Source organism: Ylistrum balloti, unplaced genomic scaffold, assembly GCF_031769215.1.
Source record: "Ylistrum balloti isolate Yb309-2 unplaced genomic scaffold, AGI_CSIRO_Ybal_v1 Utg369656, whole genome shotgun sequence".
Lineage (NCBI taxonomy): Eukaryota > Metazoa > Mollusca > Bivalvia > Pectinida > Pectinidae > Ylistrum > Ylistrum balloti.
Window position 1 is genome coordinate 1,158,840 of NW_026781909.1, and position 22,306 is coordinate 1,181,145.

General features: G+C 37.5%; 1 protein-coding gene across 5 annotated transcripts; it reads right to left on the bottom strand.

Annotated features, from left to right (window-relative positions):
* Positions 1 to 4: 4 nt before the first annotated feature.
* LOC132557703 (mitochondrial coenzyme A diphosphatase NUDT8-like) lies at positions 5 to 21,249 on the bottom strand. Of its 5 annotated transcripts, none has more exons than XM_060222240.1 (5): positions 20,539 to 21,249; positions 5,569 to 6,205; positions 2,297 to 2,429; positions 1,752 to 1,835; positions 5 to 527 (listed from the first exon to the last, which is right to left on the bottom strand). In XM_060222240.1, the coding sequence occupies exons 2-5, from the start codon at positions 6,084 to 6,086 to the stop codon at positions 303 to 305; spliced, it is 960 nt and encodes a 319-aa protein (XP_060078223.1). In that variant the 5' UTR covers positions 6,087 to 6,205; positions 20,539 to 21,249; the 3' UTR covers positions 5 to 302. The 5 variants fall into 5 exon arrangements, with proteins under 5 accessions (XP_060078223.1, XP_060078236.1, XP_060078209.1 ...); XM_060222253.1 differs by having other exon boundaries at positions 1,752 to 1,832; positions 20,338 to 21,249; XM_060222226.1 differs by having other exon boundaries at positions 20,338 to 21,249.
* Between the last annotated feature and the right edge of the window lie 1,057 nt (positions 21,250 to 22,306).

Consider the following 22,306-nt stretch of genomic DNA (forward strand, 5'->3'; position numbering starts at 1 on the left):
GCAATAATGTTTTCAAATTTATTTGAAAATCAACGAGATTGTTTTCAACAAGTGATATGTTCATTAACAAGTTTTGTACCTGATTTGAAGATGGTTCCTGTCAAATTGACACCCATCATTTACTTTTATAAATACTTAATTAATAGTCAATAATTAATGTCAGAATTTGTCATGTCTTTCATAATATAATCAACAGCAGTCACATTAACCCTCCACAACTCATCATTAGTCTGTATATAATTACTTTCAAATTAAAACATTGTACAAATCATGAATGGATTACAGTTAAAATGAAACCGTCATCAAGAAGGTTTGGTATGTAATGGTCGTACATGTCGTAGCTTATAATTGTACATTCCTGGAGCAAGGATGGTCAGAGCTTGATGTAACAGGATAGCAGTCATTCCCCAGATCCTGAACTCCCCGCCCAGAAATACAGGCAGGGTGTACCCATTACTAAACTGAGTAGAACCAACATTGACGGGATCACAGAGAGAAGTGAGAGTCCTAGTAAACACAGTGTCCACCTGAAGAAAAGAAAACATCCCACAATTAGCATATTTAGAGTCAAGATAAAACTATCATCAGACAGAGAGAGCTACATATGTAGCCTAGACAAAAGATCGAACTGATAGAGCTACATATGTAGCCTAGACAAAAGATCAAACTGATAGAGAGCTGCATATAGTAGACAAAAGATCAAACTGATAGACAGAGCTACATATGTACAAAAGATCAAACTGATAGAGAGAGCTACATATGTAGTACCTAGACAAAAGATCAAACTGATAGAGAGAGCTACATATGTAGCCTAGACAAAAGATCAAACTGATAGAGAGAGCTACATATGTAGCCTAGACAAAAGATCAAACTGATAGAGAGAGCTACATATGTAGCCTAGACAAAAGATCAAACTGATAGACAGAGCTACATATGTAGCCTAGACAAAAGATCAAACTGATAGACAGAGCTACATATGTAGCCTAGACAAAAGATCAAACTGATAGAGAGAGAGTAGCCTAGACAAAAGATCAAACTGATAGAGAGAGCTACATATGTAGCCTAGACAAAAGATCAAACTGATAGAGAGAGCTACATATGTAGCCTAGACAAAAGATCAAACTGATAGAGAGAGCTACATATGTAGCCTAGACAAAAGATCAAACTGATAGAGAGAGCTACATATGTAGCCTAGACAAAAGATCAAACTGATAGAGAGAGCTACATATGTAGCCTAGACAAAAGATCAAACTGATAGAGAGAGCTACATATGTAGCCTAGACAAAAGATCGAACTGATAGAGAGAGCTACATATGTAGCCTAGACATATGTAGCCTAGACAAAAGATCAAACTGATAGAGAGAGCTACTAGACAAAAGATCAAACTGATAGAGAGAGCTACATATGTAGCCTAGACAAAAGATCAAACTGATAGAGAGAGCTACATATGTAGCCTAGACAAAAGATCAAACTGATAGAGAGAGCTACATATGTAGCCTAGACAAAAGATCAAACTGATAGAGAGAGCTACATATGTAGCCTAGACAAAAGATCAAACTGATAGAGAGAGCTACATATGTAGCCTAGACAAAAGATCGAACTGATAGAGAGAGCTACATATGTAGGTACTATCAAAATCAGCATTTATTCTTCAGATTTTCTTTGTGTTATTACTGTTTATTCTGTGTCAAACATTGATATTATTATATAGACAAAACATAGAATGCCTTATGACCAGCCAGGCTTGTTACCTCTGAATCATCCAACACCAGCTTAGATGTATCCATATCACCACAGAATCCCAAATATGGAGTAACTTCAATTTTCCCATCCTTCTGAAACAAAGCCGTGTAATTAATCCTACTGAATTCCCTCTATCCCACATTGTTTCAAACTGATACATCTGGATATGAAATAAAAGACTGTCCTCAGTTACATAATTTCTTATTCTAGGGAAAGAACAACCTCACCCATACCAATATTTTTGTCCAGTTTTACAGCTTTAAATATGTTTAATCAAGCCAAATAAGAGTATTATACAAATGTTAAAAAAAGAATTTTTTCCAGACCTTTTTCAAAATGTGACAGATGTACTTAATTATCCCAATTCATTCTGAAACAAGCTGCTATAAAATTTATGTAAAAATAAACTACAGTTGTATAAAAATATATAGTACCAGTAGTATATGAAATTGGAATTCAACAAGGCAGCAATCAAATTACTCTTACATTTACATAATTTACACCACTAACAAGTTATAAATTACATAAAAATGCCCATGTAGCTGACTCTCACCTTACTAGGAATCTTCGGCAAATTTCCCCAAATGTTTACGTTCTCAGTTGAAAGACCAATCTCCTCGAATGTTTCTCTCAAGGCAGTTTGGGAAAGGTCAAGGTCAACATCATCTTTCATTCCACCTGGAAAACTAACCACATAATGTTGAAAAATATCAGATAGAAAATAGAAACTTGAATGTTGTGTACTGGAAAGCTGTGAGTGAATGATTTTATTATAACCATTATTTCTATTTTGTTTATTGAACCACCAACACCCACTTGGTCATTTTGAGGCATGGTTTCCTTGCAGTAGCTGGTGGCTAGCTAACTGAACAACATGTGGGAGGCATGCAGCATGCTAACCAGACAACTTGGTAAAGTGTCTTGCTCGACCAGGAAAAAATGTTATGATTTATGATCTATGTGTACTGAGAAACATCAAAAACAAACAAAAAAAAAGTAAAAATCAACAAATCACTTCATACTATATATACCTCCTGACATGAGGATCTATTGCAGCAACACTGGAATAACCATCCTAGTGATGGCCGAAGTCAGAGTTTTAACACGGCCATTCCTACAGAAATCTGGGACTACCATCCTAGTGATGGCCCAAGGTCTGACTTTTAACACCGCCATTCCTACAGAAATCTGGGACTACCATCCTAGTGATGGCCCAAGGTCAGACTTTTAACACAGCCATTCCTACAGAAATCTGGGACTACCGTCCTAGTGATGGCCCAAGGTCTGACTTTTAACACCGCCATTCCTACAGAAATCTGGGACTACCATCCTAGTGATGGCTTGGGGTCAGACTTTTAACACAGCCATTCCTACAGAAATCTGGAACTACCGTCCTAGTGATGGCTTGGGGTCAAACTTTAAACACAGCCAATCCTACAGAAATCTGGGACTACCGTCCTAGTGATGGCCCGAGGGCAGACTTTTAACACAGCCATTCCTACAGAAATCTGGGGCTACCGTCCTAGTGATGGCCCAAGGTCTGACTTTTAACACCGCCATTCCTACAGAAATCTGGGACTACCATCCTAGTGATGGCCCAAGGTCAGACTTTTAACACAGCCATTCCTACAGAAATCTGGAACTACCGTCCTAGTGATGGCTTGGGGTCAAACTTTAAACACTGCCATTCCTACAGAAATCTGGGACTACCATCCTAGTGATGGCCCAAGGGCTGACTTTTAACACCGCCATTCCTACAGAAATCTGGGACTACCATCCTGGTGATGGCCCAAGGGCAGACTTTTAACACAGCCATTCCTACAGAAATCTGGGACTACCATCCAAGTGATGGTCTGAGGTCAGACTTTTAACACCGCCATTCCTACAGAAATTTGGGTCTACCATCCTAGTAACGGCCCAGAGGCAAACTTTTAACACTGCCATTCCTACAGAAATCTGGGACTACCATCCTAGTGATGGCCCAAGGGCAGACTTTTAACACAGCCATTCCTACAGAAATCTGGGACTACCATCCTAGTGATGGCTTGGGATCAAACTTTAAACACAGCCATTCCTACAGAAATCTGGGACTACCATCCTAGTGATGGCCCAAGGTCAAACTTTTAACACAGCCAATCCTACAGAAATCTGGAACTACCGTCCTAGTGATGGCCCAAGGTCAGACTTTTAACACAGCCATTCCTAAAGAAATCTGGGACTACCATCCTAGTGATGGCCCAAGGTCAGACTTTTAACACAGCCATTCCTAAAGAAATCTGGAACTACCGTCCTAGTGATGGCCTGGAGTCAAACTTTAAACACAGCCATTCCTACAGAAATCTGGGACTACCATCCTAGTGATGGCCCAAAGTCAAACTTTTAACACAGCCAATCCTACAGAAATCTGGAACTACCGTCCTAGTGATGGCTTGGGGTCAAACTTTAAACACAGCCATTCCTACAGAAATCTGGGACTACCGTCCTAGTGATGGCTTGGGGTCAAACTTTTAAACACAGCCATTCCTACAGAAATCTGGGACTACCATCCTAGTGATGGCCCAAGGTCAAACTTTTAACACAGCCAATCCTACAGAAATCTGGAACTACCGTCCTAGTGATGGCCCAAGGTCAGACTTTTAACACAGCCATTCCTAAAGAAATCTGGGACTACCATCCTAGTGATGGCCCAAGGTCAGACTTTTAACACAGCCATTCCTAAAGAAATCTGGAACTACCGTCCTAGTGATGGCCTGGAGTCAAACTTTAAACACAGCCATTCCTACAGAAATCTGGGACTACCATCCTAGTGATGGCCCAAGGTCAAACTTTTAACACAGCCAATCCTACAGAAATCTGGAACTACCGTCCTAGTGATGGCTTGGGGTCAAACTTTAAACACAGCCATTCCTACAGAAATCTGGGACTACCGTCCTAGTGATGGCTTGGGGTCAAACTTTTAAACACAGCCATTCCTACAGAAATCTGGGACTACCGTCCTAGTGATGGCCCGAGGGCAGACTTTTAACACAGGCAATCCAACAAATAGCACCATTGTGTGTCAGACTGTAGAATTTGGAAATATTCTCAAAAATATTAGAACAAACCTAAGAGTTTAGGAGAGGTATATCTATTTTAGCCAAGATGGTGGTGTTAACATCAACACCAACAACTTTTGCACCTTTGGATATGTTCATTTATATGTGTATTTAAAAGGCAAAAAATGGTGTGTTGAAGATGCTAATGTAGTTATGCTACATTGTGTCATCAAAAAAGATCAAATTAAGAACTGTATTGAAACTATTTCATACTTTTGTTTAGTTCAAGAGAGGGTCACCTTTTACTACCATCTTTCTAAACAGAGAAGGAGATACTTTGGTCCCACAGGGATATCGACACCCACCAATCCACGATCTTTTTGAGTTCTTAGTAAGCTGGATCTTCTTTTACCCTCTTTTAATCAGTCTTACATTCTTTGCAAAAAATATTGACAAAGGAAACCTTCCTTTCATAGATTAAATGAGACCAATCCATCCAGAACTCATATGATATAGTGATAATAATTTGTAAATGGCAACATTCAAGATGGCTCATCTGGTTGAAAGGGCCAGGTGAGCTATGCCATAGTGACATAAATATAAACTGCCACAGATAAGGAGAGTTGAACCACATACCTCTGTTCTTTACTGTGGTTATGTATAGTAAGGCCAACACACTTCACACTGTGCCATCTCGGCCCTACTGTAAATAATTCCTAATATCTGGACAGACAGTGTCCATCATAATTATTTTGCTTTCATATCTATATTAATGAAATGTAATACTCACCATACTTCACCCTTGTGTACAGGAACTTTCCAAGACCTGACCATGAACAGTAGGGATGGTTCGTTGTTGACATAACAAAGCGGTATCAGGACAGCTGCAGCTTTTCGGTTTTCATAATAAGGCACAACTCTTTTCACTGGTTTCATTGATAAAAGTTTTCCTAGAACTCTGCTTTTATTTTCATCTGAGAAAACATCCTGTGGAGTCACGACTTTGGAATTATCAGAGAAGCAACGATACTGTGTGATAGTATTACCTATAGAATTACATGTCCCAGAATTAATTTTGTGAGGTAAGGCGTATCCTAGTATAGGAATTCTACAAACTTTCTTCCCTTGCATTAAGCACAAATCAGTTGATGGTGGTGAAGTATCATGGCTTGAAAAATTATCATTCCAACTCTTTGTTGATATAATTGTGGAGAATTTTTTCCATTCCTGATGTGATCCTAACTCTGACTTACTGAGGATACTTTTCCACAAAGGGAAAACTCGACATGAAGTCCAAACCACATACATAATGACTATTCAGATATAAATTGGTCTTCACAAATGTCGTCGGCATGGAAACTTCTTCATTTGAAACTCATTCTAAAATCAAAGAGGAAGCTTGGTGACCTGGTAGTTGTAGACATCAGCTGAAATAAAAGATTAAAATACTTCTAAAAGTGGCAATGTTAACTTTGAAACAAACCAATTTTCATGACATTTTTTTACCTTAGTGTCAAGTTTGATCAAATCTTTTGACAAAAATATACTGAAAATGTGTTATGGTTACAAGAAACATTTTCTTTATGGATTTTTCATGTGGATTGGGATAAGCTAGAGACATCAATCGTAGTGCTAATTTGATACAAAATATTTCCTTTTTGTTGGAATGATACACACTTTATTTTTGTCAAAGTCACAATCTTATTCCTACATAAATTACAAGTTCCATTTGAGAAAAGGAAAGGTTTTCATCGAGGACAATCCTTAACTTTTGGAGGTAGTAAGATAATTTGGTATTTCATTTTATGAGAAAAAAAATGTTAGCAGGTTCACAAAATTTTTTAAAACATTATTCTTTAGAAATTGATTTCTGCCAGATTTTCTTGCCATTTCCGCTTTTTACTCTAAAGGAAATAAATTGCCGCATATCAAAATTAACGCTGTAACATCATCATCATACAACTCAGGTACTGTCTTATGTGAAATGAAAATCATATGCTTGTATCGTAAATCATACATAAATATGAATGATTTAGTGTATAAGTCATGTTTTATATTACAATAACTTTCCACAGACTTAATGTTTCCAGTGACACTGCTGTAACAGATATTAGGTACTAATTGTTTATTCAGTATTGTTTTCCTACCAGAAACTAGCAGGACACCTCATAGACAGACACCTTAAGCTTCTTATGAAAAATTAATTCATTTATAAATTTCGTGCAAGTGACTCTTTTTAACAAAATTATTCAGTTTAGATCAACATCAATATTAATCGACCTCCTTCAACATACTGAAGATTGTGTCAATATAAATGGTATGTGCAATATACAGGAGGGAGCAAAGATGGGGAAAGGGGTGTCATTTAGCAGAAGTTAGGAGATTAGTTTTGAGACTTTGTCTCGGGTGACCTAAAAGTTCAGTAAGTTGTGTGTCTGAGGATCTAGACTGACGGAAGCCATGTTGTAATGGGAAATAATATTGTGTTTCATGCGACATTATATCACAAAAATGATGTGCTCAAGGAACTTGCTACAGATGCATGTGAGAGATATTTGCTGATAATTTTCAGGGTTTTACTTCAAGCCTTTTTATATATGGGAAACCCATTTGCCACTTTCTAGTCAGATGGTACAGTACCATACTCATTTGACTTATCAAATAATATTGTCAATATGGGCAAGATCTCATTCACCATTTCTTTAAGGAATCTTGGTTTCATACTGTCCAGCAGCTTTTGTTGGATTCTGATTCTGGAGTAATTTTGTGACACCATCTTGTGATACATGAATGTTATTAATGATGGAATAACCTTTATATGACTTGTTGAATTCCTGCTAGAATTGTTCTGCAGCAATGCTGTTAGCTTTTAAAAAATAGATTGGAATTGTTTAGCACTTCAGGCAGTCATTGACTAGTTTTCCGTCTTTTTTTTAAGGAGATACACTATAAAAATCAGCATTCTGGTGCTTGATGTAAGCCCAGAAGTTCTGATTTGAAATCTGTGTGACTTTATTTTTTTAAATATAAAATCGACTTCGTTTGAGGGGTAGACGTCTTATTTCATGTATGATGTAATGATGCTTTCCCTTGAATTTTGCCGTTTTATTGGGGGAGGGGTATGATATATAATTGTGTACTGAACCTTTTAAAGACTTCATTTCTTAAAATATTCTTAATTGACTTACTTATAATATCTTGGTTACCTTGCCTACATAGCGGTTTTTAAATAGAAGGACTGTTTCTGCGCAAGTGTCGTTTTTGAAGAGAGAACGTTTTAATAACAGTAATCTTACTCACAAACTTAGTGCTTGACACCCACAGACGGAATTACATAAGTTACGAAACACTTGTCGAGTTGTAATCATGCATGGAAGTGGATTAAAGTGTGACAGACCTGGGATAAAACATCACTGTTATACCGCTGCCATATATATTGACCGGCGATATTTTCTTTAGGATGGACAAAAGTGACAGCAGACGTCCAGAAGTCAAACTCGAAGGCCTTGTATGGTAATAATTTGGTGATACTAATTACAACCCGGCAGCACTCGACTACTCAGTACCGCCCGGTACAACCAGGCAACGCACGGTATCGCCCTGAACATCTATTAACCGCACAGGCTTTTATTTACACCTATGTCACGTGCGCGGGATTAGAGAGACGAAAATTAAATAAAATTTATATAGAGATGTTACAAACTGAAGATCTACATCAACTTGCACTATTATGATTTTACATCCAATCAGGTATCTTGATTTATACACTGCACTGTATATGACTATAGAATTTATTTTGTTAAATAGTGATCCGAATATCTTGAGCAGTTGTATTAGTTTTTACCTTGTTCCGGATTTGTCCGGGTTTGGTTTTGTAATAAGAGAGTTTTGCGGGAGAAAATAAAAGATGCATGAGTTATGTCAGTTGTAGTTGGTAGTTTCTTAAAGATAATACTGCAAGCGAGTACAAACGATAAAACACATTCACCTTAAGAAAATTCATTTTTGCAACATTTGCTTGTTTGAGATAGTTATATTTCTTTACAATAGCTCAAGGTTATGTACAGAATAAAATAATTACAATAAAATCCATTAGCTGATATGTTAACGGTCGTATTGTTACACTTGGAATTTGTGTATATAAAAGTTTAATTGATGAAGGTGATATAAGATTTTTGCCTTAAAGATGTTTTTATTAAATGAAGTTAAAATGTTAAACAATATAAAGTCACAATGCTAACGGAACAAAGCTGCATTAGGGTTAGGGGTTGCGAGAGCCAGGGGTTACAGACTACAAAATTAGATTTAATCTTTAAATACTAATACCAATTCACTAATTAAAAATAAACATTAAACATAAATTGTGGTAAGTTTTAGCATGTATTTGTTAAGTAGGACAACATTTTAAACCAGAGGAGTGAAGTAAATCCACCAGCGAGGAAGAAATCGACAACACAATGTCGCCAAGTTCCTCGACACCATTGTAGATAAAGATGGCGGTACTATTATAGTAAAGGTCAACAGGAAAAAGACACACACGGACCATTTCCTCAACTTCCGATCGCAACATCCCTTACACCGGAAAGTGGGCATTGTACGACATTTGCTGAATAGATGTGAAACGAGTATCACAGAAGAACAAGTCAAGAAGCAATGCCAAAATCACATCTACAGTGTCATCAATGCATGTGGAGTTAACAATGAATTTGGGAAGAAGGAAAAGAATAAATTGAAAGGACAGGTTATCATCCCCTACATCAAAGGTCTGTCAGAAATCGAGGTCACGGTATTACAACAGTAATAAAACCTCACAAGACTCTCCGAAAGGTCATAGTTCATCCTAACGACACCTAGAGTACGTCGAAGATTGCGTACACAAAATCCGATATAAGAACTGTGACGCATTGTATATTATCGGAAAAAACGAGAAGATGTGTGGATCAGAAAACAAATGGGTAGTAATAAATAATCTTAGCCAACCAAGTGAATAATTTCACGTTCACAACTGAGGACAAGGTATACATCAACGAAACCAACATGCAAATTAACGATCACCAAACACGCACAAAGAAATCGTGATCACCATTACTACTGTAAAACTTCCCCATTATTTTCATCAACCTGCATTTTTTGAGAATGTGAGTTTGTCGGCCAGTTGCACTAAAATCCTGATAATGGGAACAGGCCCTTGAATATTGAACCAACTGCGACCTAGAAATACACTATAGGTCGTGGATGCATGTGTGTTGCTATCCAAATATGGAAAATTCACAAATGGAAAATTTAAATCATAACGCTTGGTGGAAAGCTGTGCATGTTGGTTTCGCTGTAGGAAAAGACCGAGATAAGCAGCTGATGTAGAAAAGTTTGTCCTGTCCTTGATTTCAAGTTCAGGTGGGTTTATACGATGGAAGTGGCTGATAAATTCTGTTTTATTCAGAGACAAGACGTCATTAATATGTCTGAAAGTGAAATCGAAGGTTTTGCAAAGTCTCTATGACCTGTTGTGATAAGCTCTTCAATAAGTTCAGCTTCATATGACAACAAAAACAAGTCAGCAGACAGAGGGACACAATTAGTTTCCATAGCTTTGCCAGTAGTATGTTAGAAGATCATACCACCAAACTCAACGAAGATGTTGTTAACCAGAAACTCGATAATTCATACGGTTTCGTTCTCCGTATATTTCTTCTTCGATGTGGACATATTTTTTGCATGAAGTACGCTTCACTATAGTCCACAAGCTATAATACATGGTTGCTTGGAAGGGCTTGAAGGAGTTCGCAACATAAGTGATGACATAATCGTATTCGCCACGGACCAAAAGAGTCATTATGAGCGATTGTGCAAGACATTTCAAAGGCTTTGCGAAAAGAACATAACGCTAAACAAATCGAAATGCGAATTCAGTAAGTCAGAGATTGAATTCTTCGGCTATGTCTTCAACTCAAATGGAGGGTCACCTGACCCCAAAAAGGTGGGCTCGATCAAGGAAGCAATAGCCCCAACAAACCCTGGAGAAGTACGCAGTCTCCTTGGATTAGCAAACTACGTGGCGCGATTTATACCCGACTTCACAACAATCACATCACGGTTACGCGCTCGTCCTCACAAGGATACGCCATGGAAATGGACAGACATAGAGCAATGTGCATTCGATGACCTAGAGGCAAAACTGATTACAGAGGCTATGCCCTATTTCGATGCATCTAAAAAGACAGAGATAGTGGTCGATGCAAGTCCAGTAGGTCTCGGAGCAATTCTAGTTTTGTTTGGTTTCCAGGGATTAATGAACTTGTGCAGAGTACATGCAAGAGTTGTGTACCTTGTCTTGCATCAACTCCAAGTGCCAACCATGAACCTCTGCAAATAACTTAAATACATGATCTACCGTGGACACATTTGTCATGCGATTTCTGCGGACCATTCCCATATGGTGACTACTTACTGGTAGTAATAGACGACTACTCAAGATTTCCCATTGTTGAAATTATTCGATCGACGTCAGCAAGAGCAACAATTCAGAAGCTGGATAGAATCTTTTCCGAATTTCGCGAGTTTGTGGAAAACTTTGGTTTCCATCAAAAGCCAACGGAGAAGCAGAAAGGTTCATGAGGACAATCGTCAAAACTGTTCGTTCTGCTACTACAGAAAACCTTAATTGGAAACAAGAACTATTCAAATTTCTACGCAATTACCGTGTGACACCTCACAGCACAACCAAAGTTCCACATGCTCAGGCTCTTTTCAACAGAAACTTCAGAACAAAGCTACCAGAGTATGAGGCAAAGCAGAAAAAGGCACAGGATCTCCGAGCAAACGATGCCGAATCTAAATCCTACATGAAAGACTATGGCGACACAAAGCGTCATGCAAAAGAGTCAGCTCTCACTCAAGGTGATCATGTATTTGTAAAGGCTGAAAAGAGGAACAAACTGCCAACGCCATTCAATCCACTGAAATACGAGGTAGTAGACAAAAAAGGATCGGTTATAACAGCGCAACGAGGTGAACATAAGGTTACACGCAACTCATCCTTTTTCAAGAAAATTGAAGAGAGGAACAATTGAAGAGAGAGGAACAATCAAAGAAGAGAGAACAGATGATCCAGATCTGATGATGCCATGGTCTCTGACCAATCCTCGACTGATGATCAACCTACAGACCTGGGTGTTGATGTTTCCATTAATGGATGACCAATCCAAACTTAACGTCCAATCCGTGAGAGGAAAGTTCCTGGAAGATTTAAAGACTTTATTGTTTATTGATAGGGACCAAGGTAGATGGTGCAACGAGGCAGAATATTTATCAGTCTACCTGTAGGTGGAAAGTCTATCCTAAGCCTACATAGTTTAGGTATTTTGATAGTGTTTTATCTTATGCACAGAAAGTGTTTATGAAGTAGTTTTAGTTTAATTTGTAAAGTTTCAGCTGAATATCTTTCTTTGTTTAGAAAGAATTTTTAATATTGATGTTGAAAAAATTAGATATTAAATATGTTATACAAAAGTTTTGCTTCAGCATTAACAAAGACTTCATAACATACCCCCTGTCATAATATTTCACACTCAAACCAGGGTTTATATTACAACTACCTACAGTTATCATCATATTTACAAATACTTTGTATTTCAGGCTAATTGTGATCCTAACATGACCTTCACCGATGTGTTGGTTTGATATTGGTAGTAAATTGAATGAACTCACACCAAATGGCACTTACATATTAGAGGATGGTGCCTATCAACCTAGCTGGTAAGTATACACATACATATGTACTTGTATGTTGGGTTAACAATTTGCACAATGTTATTTCACTGCAAAATTACACAAAAAATGTTGGAAACTAAATGGAAAAAGTAGCTCAGTGGCACTGCATGGATTTTTACAATATATCAAAGTTGCCTGACTTAGTCCCCAGCACTGTAAATAACTTTCTGAATATGTTGAAATCTAACTTGCAAAATTACTACACATGCATGCTAGTACACATTTATTTGAAAAAAAAAAACAAAACAAAAATTAGAATGCATCATATTTCATTTTTAAGTGACTCATGGTTTTTATTAAACAAACATGATTTTTAAATACCAGATACTCGTAACTAGAGACTCATGTGCTTTATGCTCATCTGACAAAAAAAGAAAATTGGAGGTGTTCTTCATTTTCAACATGAAATTAGCTTAGTAGCCTTCGTTCTTCCTGCATCCTACAGGCTCAATTTCAGAACGTTATTGTACAGAAGATTTTGACCCCTAATAGTAATACCTTGAAAGTAGCAAGTTTGGCGAAAAGATGCTAAATTGTTTCCATTGAATTCACAAGATTCGTGATGCAATGACAGATGCAAGGAGAGACAGAACCACACCGTTTTACTTACCAACATATATTCCCTCTGCAATAAGTGGTAGGGGTGGGGGGGGGATGAATATAATAAAAGTAGGTCAAGGTAAATAGTTTGAACAAACTTTGAATTGGTAGCCCATTCTCCTATCATGTTACAGGCCAAATAGCAATACCATTTGCCTTCTGGTTACCATTACTTAAAAAGATTTTTGGATGTAAAGTTGTGAAAGGCTAACGGATGACAACAGACGAAACTTACTGGCAATAGGTAATCTTGATGATCAATGGATGCAGGTCAATTCTGTGTTTTAATCTACGTTTCAATAGGACACAGTTTGTTGATGGTTGACAAACACATACAAGAAATCTACCATGGATTAAGAGTTACTTTTCTCTCATCTTTCACAGTCTTCTGTTTACTAATTACAACAGCTTTATAATCTAACTTGACTTGAAAACACTTGCTTCTGTGGCAGGTGGAGATGGAAATTATTCCTGACAAAACATTATATACATGTGTATCATGCTGATAATAAAGCGGACGACATTTGGAAAGATTTATTGAAAAATCGCTAAATCAAATATTAACTGAAAATGAGATTTCAAATGTTTAACTGAAAAATAAGTAAAGATGATACATTCTGTAATTTCGCATTACAAGTTCTTTTAACAGTGAAAATTTAAAAGATGAATTGAAAACTTTTAAAGTAAAATGAGCTGTAAACTGTAAGGACTAAAGGGAAAAAAATACATGTAATAATTAAATGGTTAACCTGAAGAAAAATTTTCTCCTTCCAGTTTCATTACTGACACCATATAGTGATACTGGATCACTGACCAGTTGTCAGAAAAAATACAACTATAGTCATTATGCAACCCCAAATACAATTGAATGCAGCTTTGGCCTTCTAAAGGGAAAATGGAGGAAACTACACTACACGAACCTTCTTTCAATCACAGATATTTGTGAAATTATATTTGCATGTTGTGTCCTTCTTAACTTTGTTATTGCAAGTGATGGTCAGGATGCCGATGAACAAACCAAGGGTGTACCATGATTAATGAAGTTCCTTCAGATGATGGCCATAGCTACACAGATGTGGGATGTGGTGAAAGGGGGAGACAAAAAAGGGATGATGTTGCAGCATCATTGGCATGAAGAAGAGAATTTGCAATGAAACTGATTGTTATTGTTAAACAAGAGGCCCATGGGCCTTAAGGGTCATCTGACAAAAAGCAAGCCAAACTCTAACAACAGTAGGTCTGCCGTTAAAACAGTGGGCTTTATTCATTTGAATAAACCCTTCCTCCCAGCATCATACAGGCCCAATATCACCACACTGAGCCTTTTGGTTACTGAGAAGAAGTCGTTTACAGATTTTAACATATTTGAACCCTGTGATCTTGAAAGTGGGTCAAGGTCTTTCTTTCACTTGAACACATTTGGTAACACTTCCTCAAAGCATCCTACAGGCCCAATATCAGCACTCTAATCATTTTGGTTATTGAGAAGTCATTTGCATATTTTAACATATTTAACCCCTGTGACCTTGAAAGTGGGTCAAGGTCATTCATTTGAAAAAATTTAGTAGCATGTCATCCCAGCATCCTACAGGTCCATTATCAGCACTCTTGGACTTTTGCTTATTGAAGAGAAGTTGTTTGTATATTTTAACATATTTGACACCTGTGACCTAGAAAGTGGGTCAAGGTCATTCATTTGAACAAACTTGGTAGCCCTTCATCCCAGCATGCTTAAGACCCAATATCAGCACTCATGGACTTTTGCTTATTGAGAAGAAGTCGTTTGTATATTTCAACATATTTGACCCCTGTGACCTTGAAAGTGGGTCAAGGTCATTCATTTGAAAAAATTTAGTAGCATGTCATCCCAGCATCCTACAGGTCCATTATCAGCACTCTTGGACTTTTGCTTATTGAAGAGAAGTTGTTTGTATATTTTAACATATTTGACACCTGTGACCTAGAAAGTGGGTCAAGGTCATTCATTTGAACAAACTTGGTAGCCCTTCATCCCAGCATGCTTAAGACCCAATATCAGCACTCATGGACTTTTGCTTATTGAGAAGAAGTCGTTTGTATATTTCAACATATTTGACCCCTGTGACCTTGAAAGTGGGTCAAGGTCATTCATTTGAACAAACTTGGTAGCCCTTCATCCCAGCATGCTACAGATCCAATAACAGCATTCTGAGGCTTTTGGTTGCTGAGAAGAAGTTGTTTTTAACATATTTGACCCGTGACCTAGAAAGTGGGTCGAGGTCATTTATTTGAACAAACTTGGTAGCCCTTCCTCCAAGCATCCAACAGGATTCAAGTTGCTAGACAATGTTATCTGTCATACGAGTTCTACCACTTAATTCCTTGCTAATCATAATTAGTATTCTCCACTCAGATGTCTTAGTGCTTTCTTCATGGATATTTTTAACAACAGGACCTAACAATGAAATTTAAGAAGAAACAATCCAGTACTTTTTTCAGAAATATCGCCATAACAAACTTTCACTTTCAAAATCTAAGATGGCCGCTTGTCAGCCATCTTGATTTCAAATCAGTCCAAAAAAGGGACAATGCACAACTAGGGACCAAGGGGAACATGCATATGAAATTTGAGAAAGATCCATCCATTACTCTCCCAGAAATAATGGTAACAAACTTTTACTTTCAAAATCCAAGATGGCCACTTGTCGGCCATGTTGATTTTGGATAAGTCCAAAAAGATGTACAATGCACAACTAGGGACTAATGGGAACCTGCATATGAAATTTGAGAAAGATCCATCCAGTAATTTCCCAGAAATAGCAGTAACAAGAATAGTTTACAGACGGATGGACCCACGACAGATGGACGGAGGACATTTGGATGCAGGGAGATTTGAATGATGGTGGGCTAAAAATGTGGACAGACGGACAGACAGTGATTACTAAAGGGCACCCACACTTTTGTGCGGGGCCCAAATAAAACATAATCAGAAGCATTTTTCATTTGGATATTATACATGTAGTGTCACACAAAATTGCAGTAATTTTCTCGCTCTCACTTTCATACTCCGTTTCTCTCACACCTGTTCTCTTAAACTTTTCATTCCTCTTCTCTCTCTGTTCCCGGACTTCTTCGCATACTTCCACTAACCTGACTCTCATACAAATCTAAAAATCTAGTCATTAATGCACATTTCTCATCATGTCTCTCTCTCATATTTCTTTCTTGCACCCCCATTCTTTCCTTTCTCATCTCTTTAATGACATCTAGCATGCTTTCTCTCCTTCTTTTCTTTCCCATTTTTTTCCCTTTCTCCCCTGCATCGCTTCCACACTCAATCACTCTCACCGGATTTACAGTTGGTTTTCCTCCCACACAATAATCCAACTCTTTTTCATATATAAAATCTTTTCGCCTGTTTCCAGATTTGTTGTTGTGTGACTTTACGTCCTTGTACTGATTCAGCAGCTTGGAAAATTTTCCTTTTGCTTGCTCCCATGTTATTGTAATTCCACCACTGGCCCCCATATCTGCTGCTATATCCTTCCAACAGACAGACAATGCCATACCATAATACATCCTGTCATACGCAGGGCATATAAGAACAGGTATGTAGAGGAACAGATTGATAAAGATGATTCAAAACTTTCTTGGTTATCAACATGATCTGGTCAGGAAATTTTGTTTCCTTGAATGAAACCATGCTTATAATTATTGTTGTAAATCATGTCTTCATGTTGGCATATTACATTTTACACATGAATCAAGCAAAGTAATAGTGGGTGACATCGATGAAGTAGAAGAAGTTTATGATGGCACACATAAATAACAGCAATTACCTTAAACATTATAAAGAGTTCATGTAAAGCTTCATCATTAATGCTGAACAAACATCCTATTAGATGTAATAAGAACACAGCATGCTAAGAAAAATGAAATCAAGAGGCCAAATAAGCCTTAACGTTCATCTGGCAAAAAACAGAAGATTTGAATATTTTGAACTCATTTCATCTTCATTAATGATCAAAATAATTTGCTTGGTAGATGTCTAATATACCATATTGACAATAGACCTAATATGAAGTTCAGAGTTTGTTTCTTTGTTTATTGTAATGATTTTATTAAGAAGTTTCTTCAAAGTTTCATACACATTTGACCCCTGTGACCTTGAGAGTGGGTCAAGGTAATTCATTTCAAAAACTTTAAAAACCTTATATCCAAGCATGCTACAGGCCTACTATGAACATTCTTGGCCTTGGTTAGTCAGAAGAAGTTTCTTAAATGTTTTATACACATTTGATTCCTGTGACCTTAAAGGAGGGTCGAGGTCATTTATTTCAACAAAATTTGAACATCTTCATCCAAGCATGATACAGGCCTGGTATCAGTACCCTGAACCTTCTGATTATTCAAAAGATTCTTAAAGGTTTTAAACACATTTGACCCCTATGACCTTGCAAAGGGGTCAAGGTCATTCATTTCCAAATACTTTGTAGACCGTCATCCCAGCATGCTACAGGCCAAATATCAGTACCCGGGGCCTTCTGGTTAGTCAGAAGAAGTTTGTTAAAGATTTTAAGACTTTTGACCCCTGTGACCTTGGATGAGGGTCAAGGTCATTCATTTTCACAAACTTGGTAGCCCTTCATCCAAGCATACTACTGGCCAAATATGAGTACCCTAGGCCTTACGGTTATTGAGTTGTTTGAATCAAAATTTTAGGCACAGCAGATGGCGGACTGCACAAGGCGGACAACAACGGACAAAGCATGATGACTATAGGTCATCAGAACATTCGGGTCAGATGACCTAAAGATGTGCGCTTAAAAAACTAGTTCTATATGTGTTGAAATTTCCCACTTGTTAGCATATGTGATTTCAGGTGGAAGTAGTTGATGCACAATTGCACATAAGGCAGCCACATATATATATATATGTCAAGTATGAAGTTTCAGTATGAGAAAGTGTTAGTAACTGTAAATAATCCTAACAAGCTATGAAACAATTATGGCCCTCTGTGAAGGGATATATCCCGACACAGAGGGCCATAAACATTTTATTATACCGAAACAAACAACATTTTCAGCAATTGGCGCCCACCATTTGAGGATCTGCTTTCAGTTCTTGAAGATTTGTTTATTTTTTGTTTGTTTGTTACAAGTGTTGTAAATATTCATGAACTGGTCTTCATTGAATGTACTCAATGATGGCACAAGATATTTTTATTAAGCACCTATTAGCAAATATCATTTGAAAAAGATCCCAAAGTATTATTAGATAGCAGTCAGTTACAGGTGGATAATGGACAATATGCTTGTGCTGTATTACTGTCGACATCCAAGATGGCTGCCTGTGCGCCACCTTGATTTCAAATCAGTCCAAAAAAGGTACAATGCACAACTAGGGACCAAGGGAAACCAATATCTATGAAATATCAGAAGGATCCATCCAGTACTTCCTCAGATATAGCAGTAACAAGATTTTACTCTCAAAATCCAAGATGGCTGCCTGTCATCCATCTTGATTTCGGATCAGTCCAATAAGGTATAATGCACAACTTGGAACTAAAGGGAACCTGCATATGAAATTTGAGAAAGATCCATCCAGTACTTTCCAAGAAATAGCGGTAACAAACTTTTACATCCAAAATCCAAGATGGCTGCCTGTCGGCCATCTTGAATTCGAATCAGTCCAAAAAAGGTACAATGCACAACTAGGGACCAAGGGGAAACTGCATATGGAATTTGAGAAAGATCCATCCAGCACTTTCCAAGAAATAGCAGTAACAAACTTTTACATCCAAAATCCAAGATGGCCACCTGTCGGCCATCTTGAATTCGAATCAGTCCAAAAAAGGTACAATGCACAACTAGGGACTATGGGGAAACTGCATATGAAATTTGAGAAAGATCCATCTAGTACTTTCTAAGAAATAGCAGTAACAAACTTTTACTTCCAAAATCCAAAATTGCTGCCTGTCGGCCATCTTGAATTCGAATCAGTCCAAAAAAGGTACAATGCACAACTAGGGACCAAGGGGAAACTGCATATGAAATTTGAGGAAGATCCATCTAGTACTTTCTCAGAAATAGCAGTAACAAACTTTTACTTCCAAAATCCAAGATGGCCATCTGTCGGCCATCTTGAATGCGAATCAGTCCAAAAAAGGTACAATGCACAACTAGGGACCAAAGGGAACCTGCATATGAAATTTGAGAAAGATCCATCCAGCACTTTTCCAGAAATAGCGGTAACAAGAATTGTTTATGGACGGATGGACGGACGGACCACGGACGCAGGGCGATTTGAATAACCCACGATCTATTTTAGATGGTGGGCTAATAATAATTTCAATGAAAAAAACAATTCAAACAGTAAAAAAAGTGAAGTAGCTCTACTATTATGCAGTCGCAATCATCTCCGGCATTCTGGAAGCCCCCGAAGGGTTATTCCCCCGCCGTTATTTCCCTAAGGTTATTGCCCGCTGCCATGGTTGCAATGTTATGTCTGGGGTTATTCACCGCCAGCGACAATTTCAATGGGATATTCGATATATAACATGTCAGATGACCACTTTTCCACCAATGAAAACATTTCTAATGAAAGTGAGGTATAATAATACATATTATATGCAGCTCATAGTCAAGGTCATAGTAACCTACTTCTGGTATGTGACTGACCATCACACAAAGTTGTATTTCGGGTGTCAAGAAGTTCCAGTATGAAACAGTTTGTAGGTTAAAGCCAGAATAACAAGTAGCAGAAGGATGGAAGGACAGACAAACAGATGGAATCAACAGAACCATTAAACAATCTGTCCCAGTATAGGACTAGCTGTCATCAATATAAATGTTGGGACGCAAAATGTGATGTACTGATATAATATAGAAACATTGGAATTTTGAGAGCATATGCTTTATCAGGTTGTGGAAACCCTTGGTTTTTGAAACAATCTTGGTCATGCGAGATTCTCCCACATTATAATGACAAAATTAGATCTTTACAATGCAGGAGTATCTCACTCTCAAGACTGGGCTGCAAACACAAGTGTTTCCCCAACCAGATAAAAAGGTATATTTTAAGGGCAACATTTTTCTGGCCCAAAATAAAATGCCTTTATAAACAGGTTTGACTGAACATAAAAACCTCTATAATTCAGTACATCACTTAAATGCAAAAGAAAAAGATTTTGTCCCTAATGATAATGTACCTGCTCCTAACATTGGTTCTGTTGCTGGTGGTGTCAACAAGGCAGTGTGGGATGGAGAGAGCGGCATGGATTCTACAGACCAGACGAGGAGGGCAATGCAGTGGCAGTAGCAGACAATGGCAATACAGCTGAAGTGGCAGATGGAAGTAGCAAGGCAGTTGATTCAGTTGGTGGCAAGGCAGTGGCCAATGGCAACCATACTTTGAGGCAGGTCGTGCCAGTGATGGTGAGGACACAGATGGCTGTTTATCTGAAATAAAAACTGGTGTCATCTTCTGTAAATCAACAGTAGGTGGGAGTGCTAATGGCAAAATTCCCTCATCATATGACCTACAAAGAAAAATGGAAATTGTCTAGAAACAAACTAATGTCTTTTCATTTAGGTTCCAAACACTCCACAGTATGAAAATATGATAATATGATTTGGAATGCAATTGTTTATTTTCTAAGGCATTTTAACTTACGTGTCTGATAACAGTCTAGTGTTTTTACTTCCATTCTGAGTCTTATTTGCTTGCTAAATACAAAAGATACATATCGTCATGCCATGCTTCCAACAGTACTGTAAACCATGTGCTTTTCATATAATTTTATGTGTTGTGGAAATTATGCCCCTTGAAAAAATATGTCTGAATGCATTAGTAGGGTTGTTTTACAAACTACTTTTTTTATGGTAATTGAAAGATAATACTGAACAACTTAACAAGCATATCAATCTTTACATAGCAACATTTTGGTACTGGTACTACCATTTTGGTTTTATTTTAAAAGAAATATGTTTATAATGTCACCTATTTGCTAGGTGGAATGTTTAATCTGCAATTCGTTATTTTGTTACCAGGAAAAAATATTACAAAACATTTTATAACATGAAGTTAGTTGTAATATAATAATTTTCTTTAAAATCAAAGTTTAATTCTAGGTAAATGTGTGTTTCTTTATCAGTTTTGGCCATGTAGTAACTTATAACACTTCATTTAAATCAATCTATAGAATATTAATATTTTATCATGCAAAGAGAATGGTTCATATAATATGAACAATAAATGCCAGGTGCGCTTCGTGAAGTTGGGACAGTTTACTTGAGGGGCTTACTTTGTACTTACGCCTCTCTGACCTACATGTAAAGATCACGCATACCTATAGGCTAACAGCAGACGACAATTGTTGAGATATTTTACTTCGTAATATATCAGAAAATATTTGCAGAAAAGCTATTATCTACAATATGACTGATCATTTACAGTTTAGAAACATAACGTTTGTTCGAAATTGACCGGGCAAAAAGGAACAGGTGAGGAATATTCGGGTAGCTATGCGGCCGACATCGTCGAAAGAGCGTACCTGCCAACGATCTGATCAAAAGGCAATCTTCATTTTAAAACTAAAAAGACGCACAGGTGATCAAAACATGACGGTAGTAGACAGCACATCGTTACATTGTATGTCAGCATTCGATTGTAGGCTTAACATTTCTCTACATACAGACTACAGTAGTGATAGGAAAACGTCAGTTAGTACATAAGCCTCGACAATGGAAGATTTGAAGCAATCAAGGTATTGGCTATAGCCATACATGTATTTAAATTTTAGTTTAGTTGATACTTATCTCTTCTGCATCTTCAAAATGTCGGCATATGTTGTATCAAACACATTAAAATGTTTTAGCTTTATGTAAACCCTTCGTCTCTTCCATCTGTCAGCCATATTGGGTTACTCTAAACCGAGGCTAGACCATCCTGGACCCCTCAAATCTGACGTGTAGATTTGCCGCGACTGAGCCTCGGTCCCGATCTGACCATGGCGTTCGCACTGGCGGTTGGAGCATCTCATACGTCTAATGGATCGGAATGTTACCCACTCAAATCCTATATTTATCGACTACTTTATCCTATTCCTCGTGTTATCTAAAATGACCTATAAATAGATAGGGATGTTTTGTTATCTATTTTTTCGTATAGAAGAAGTT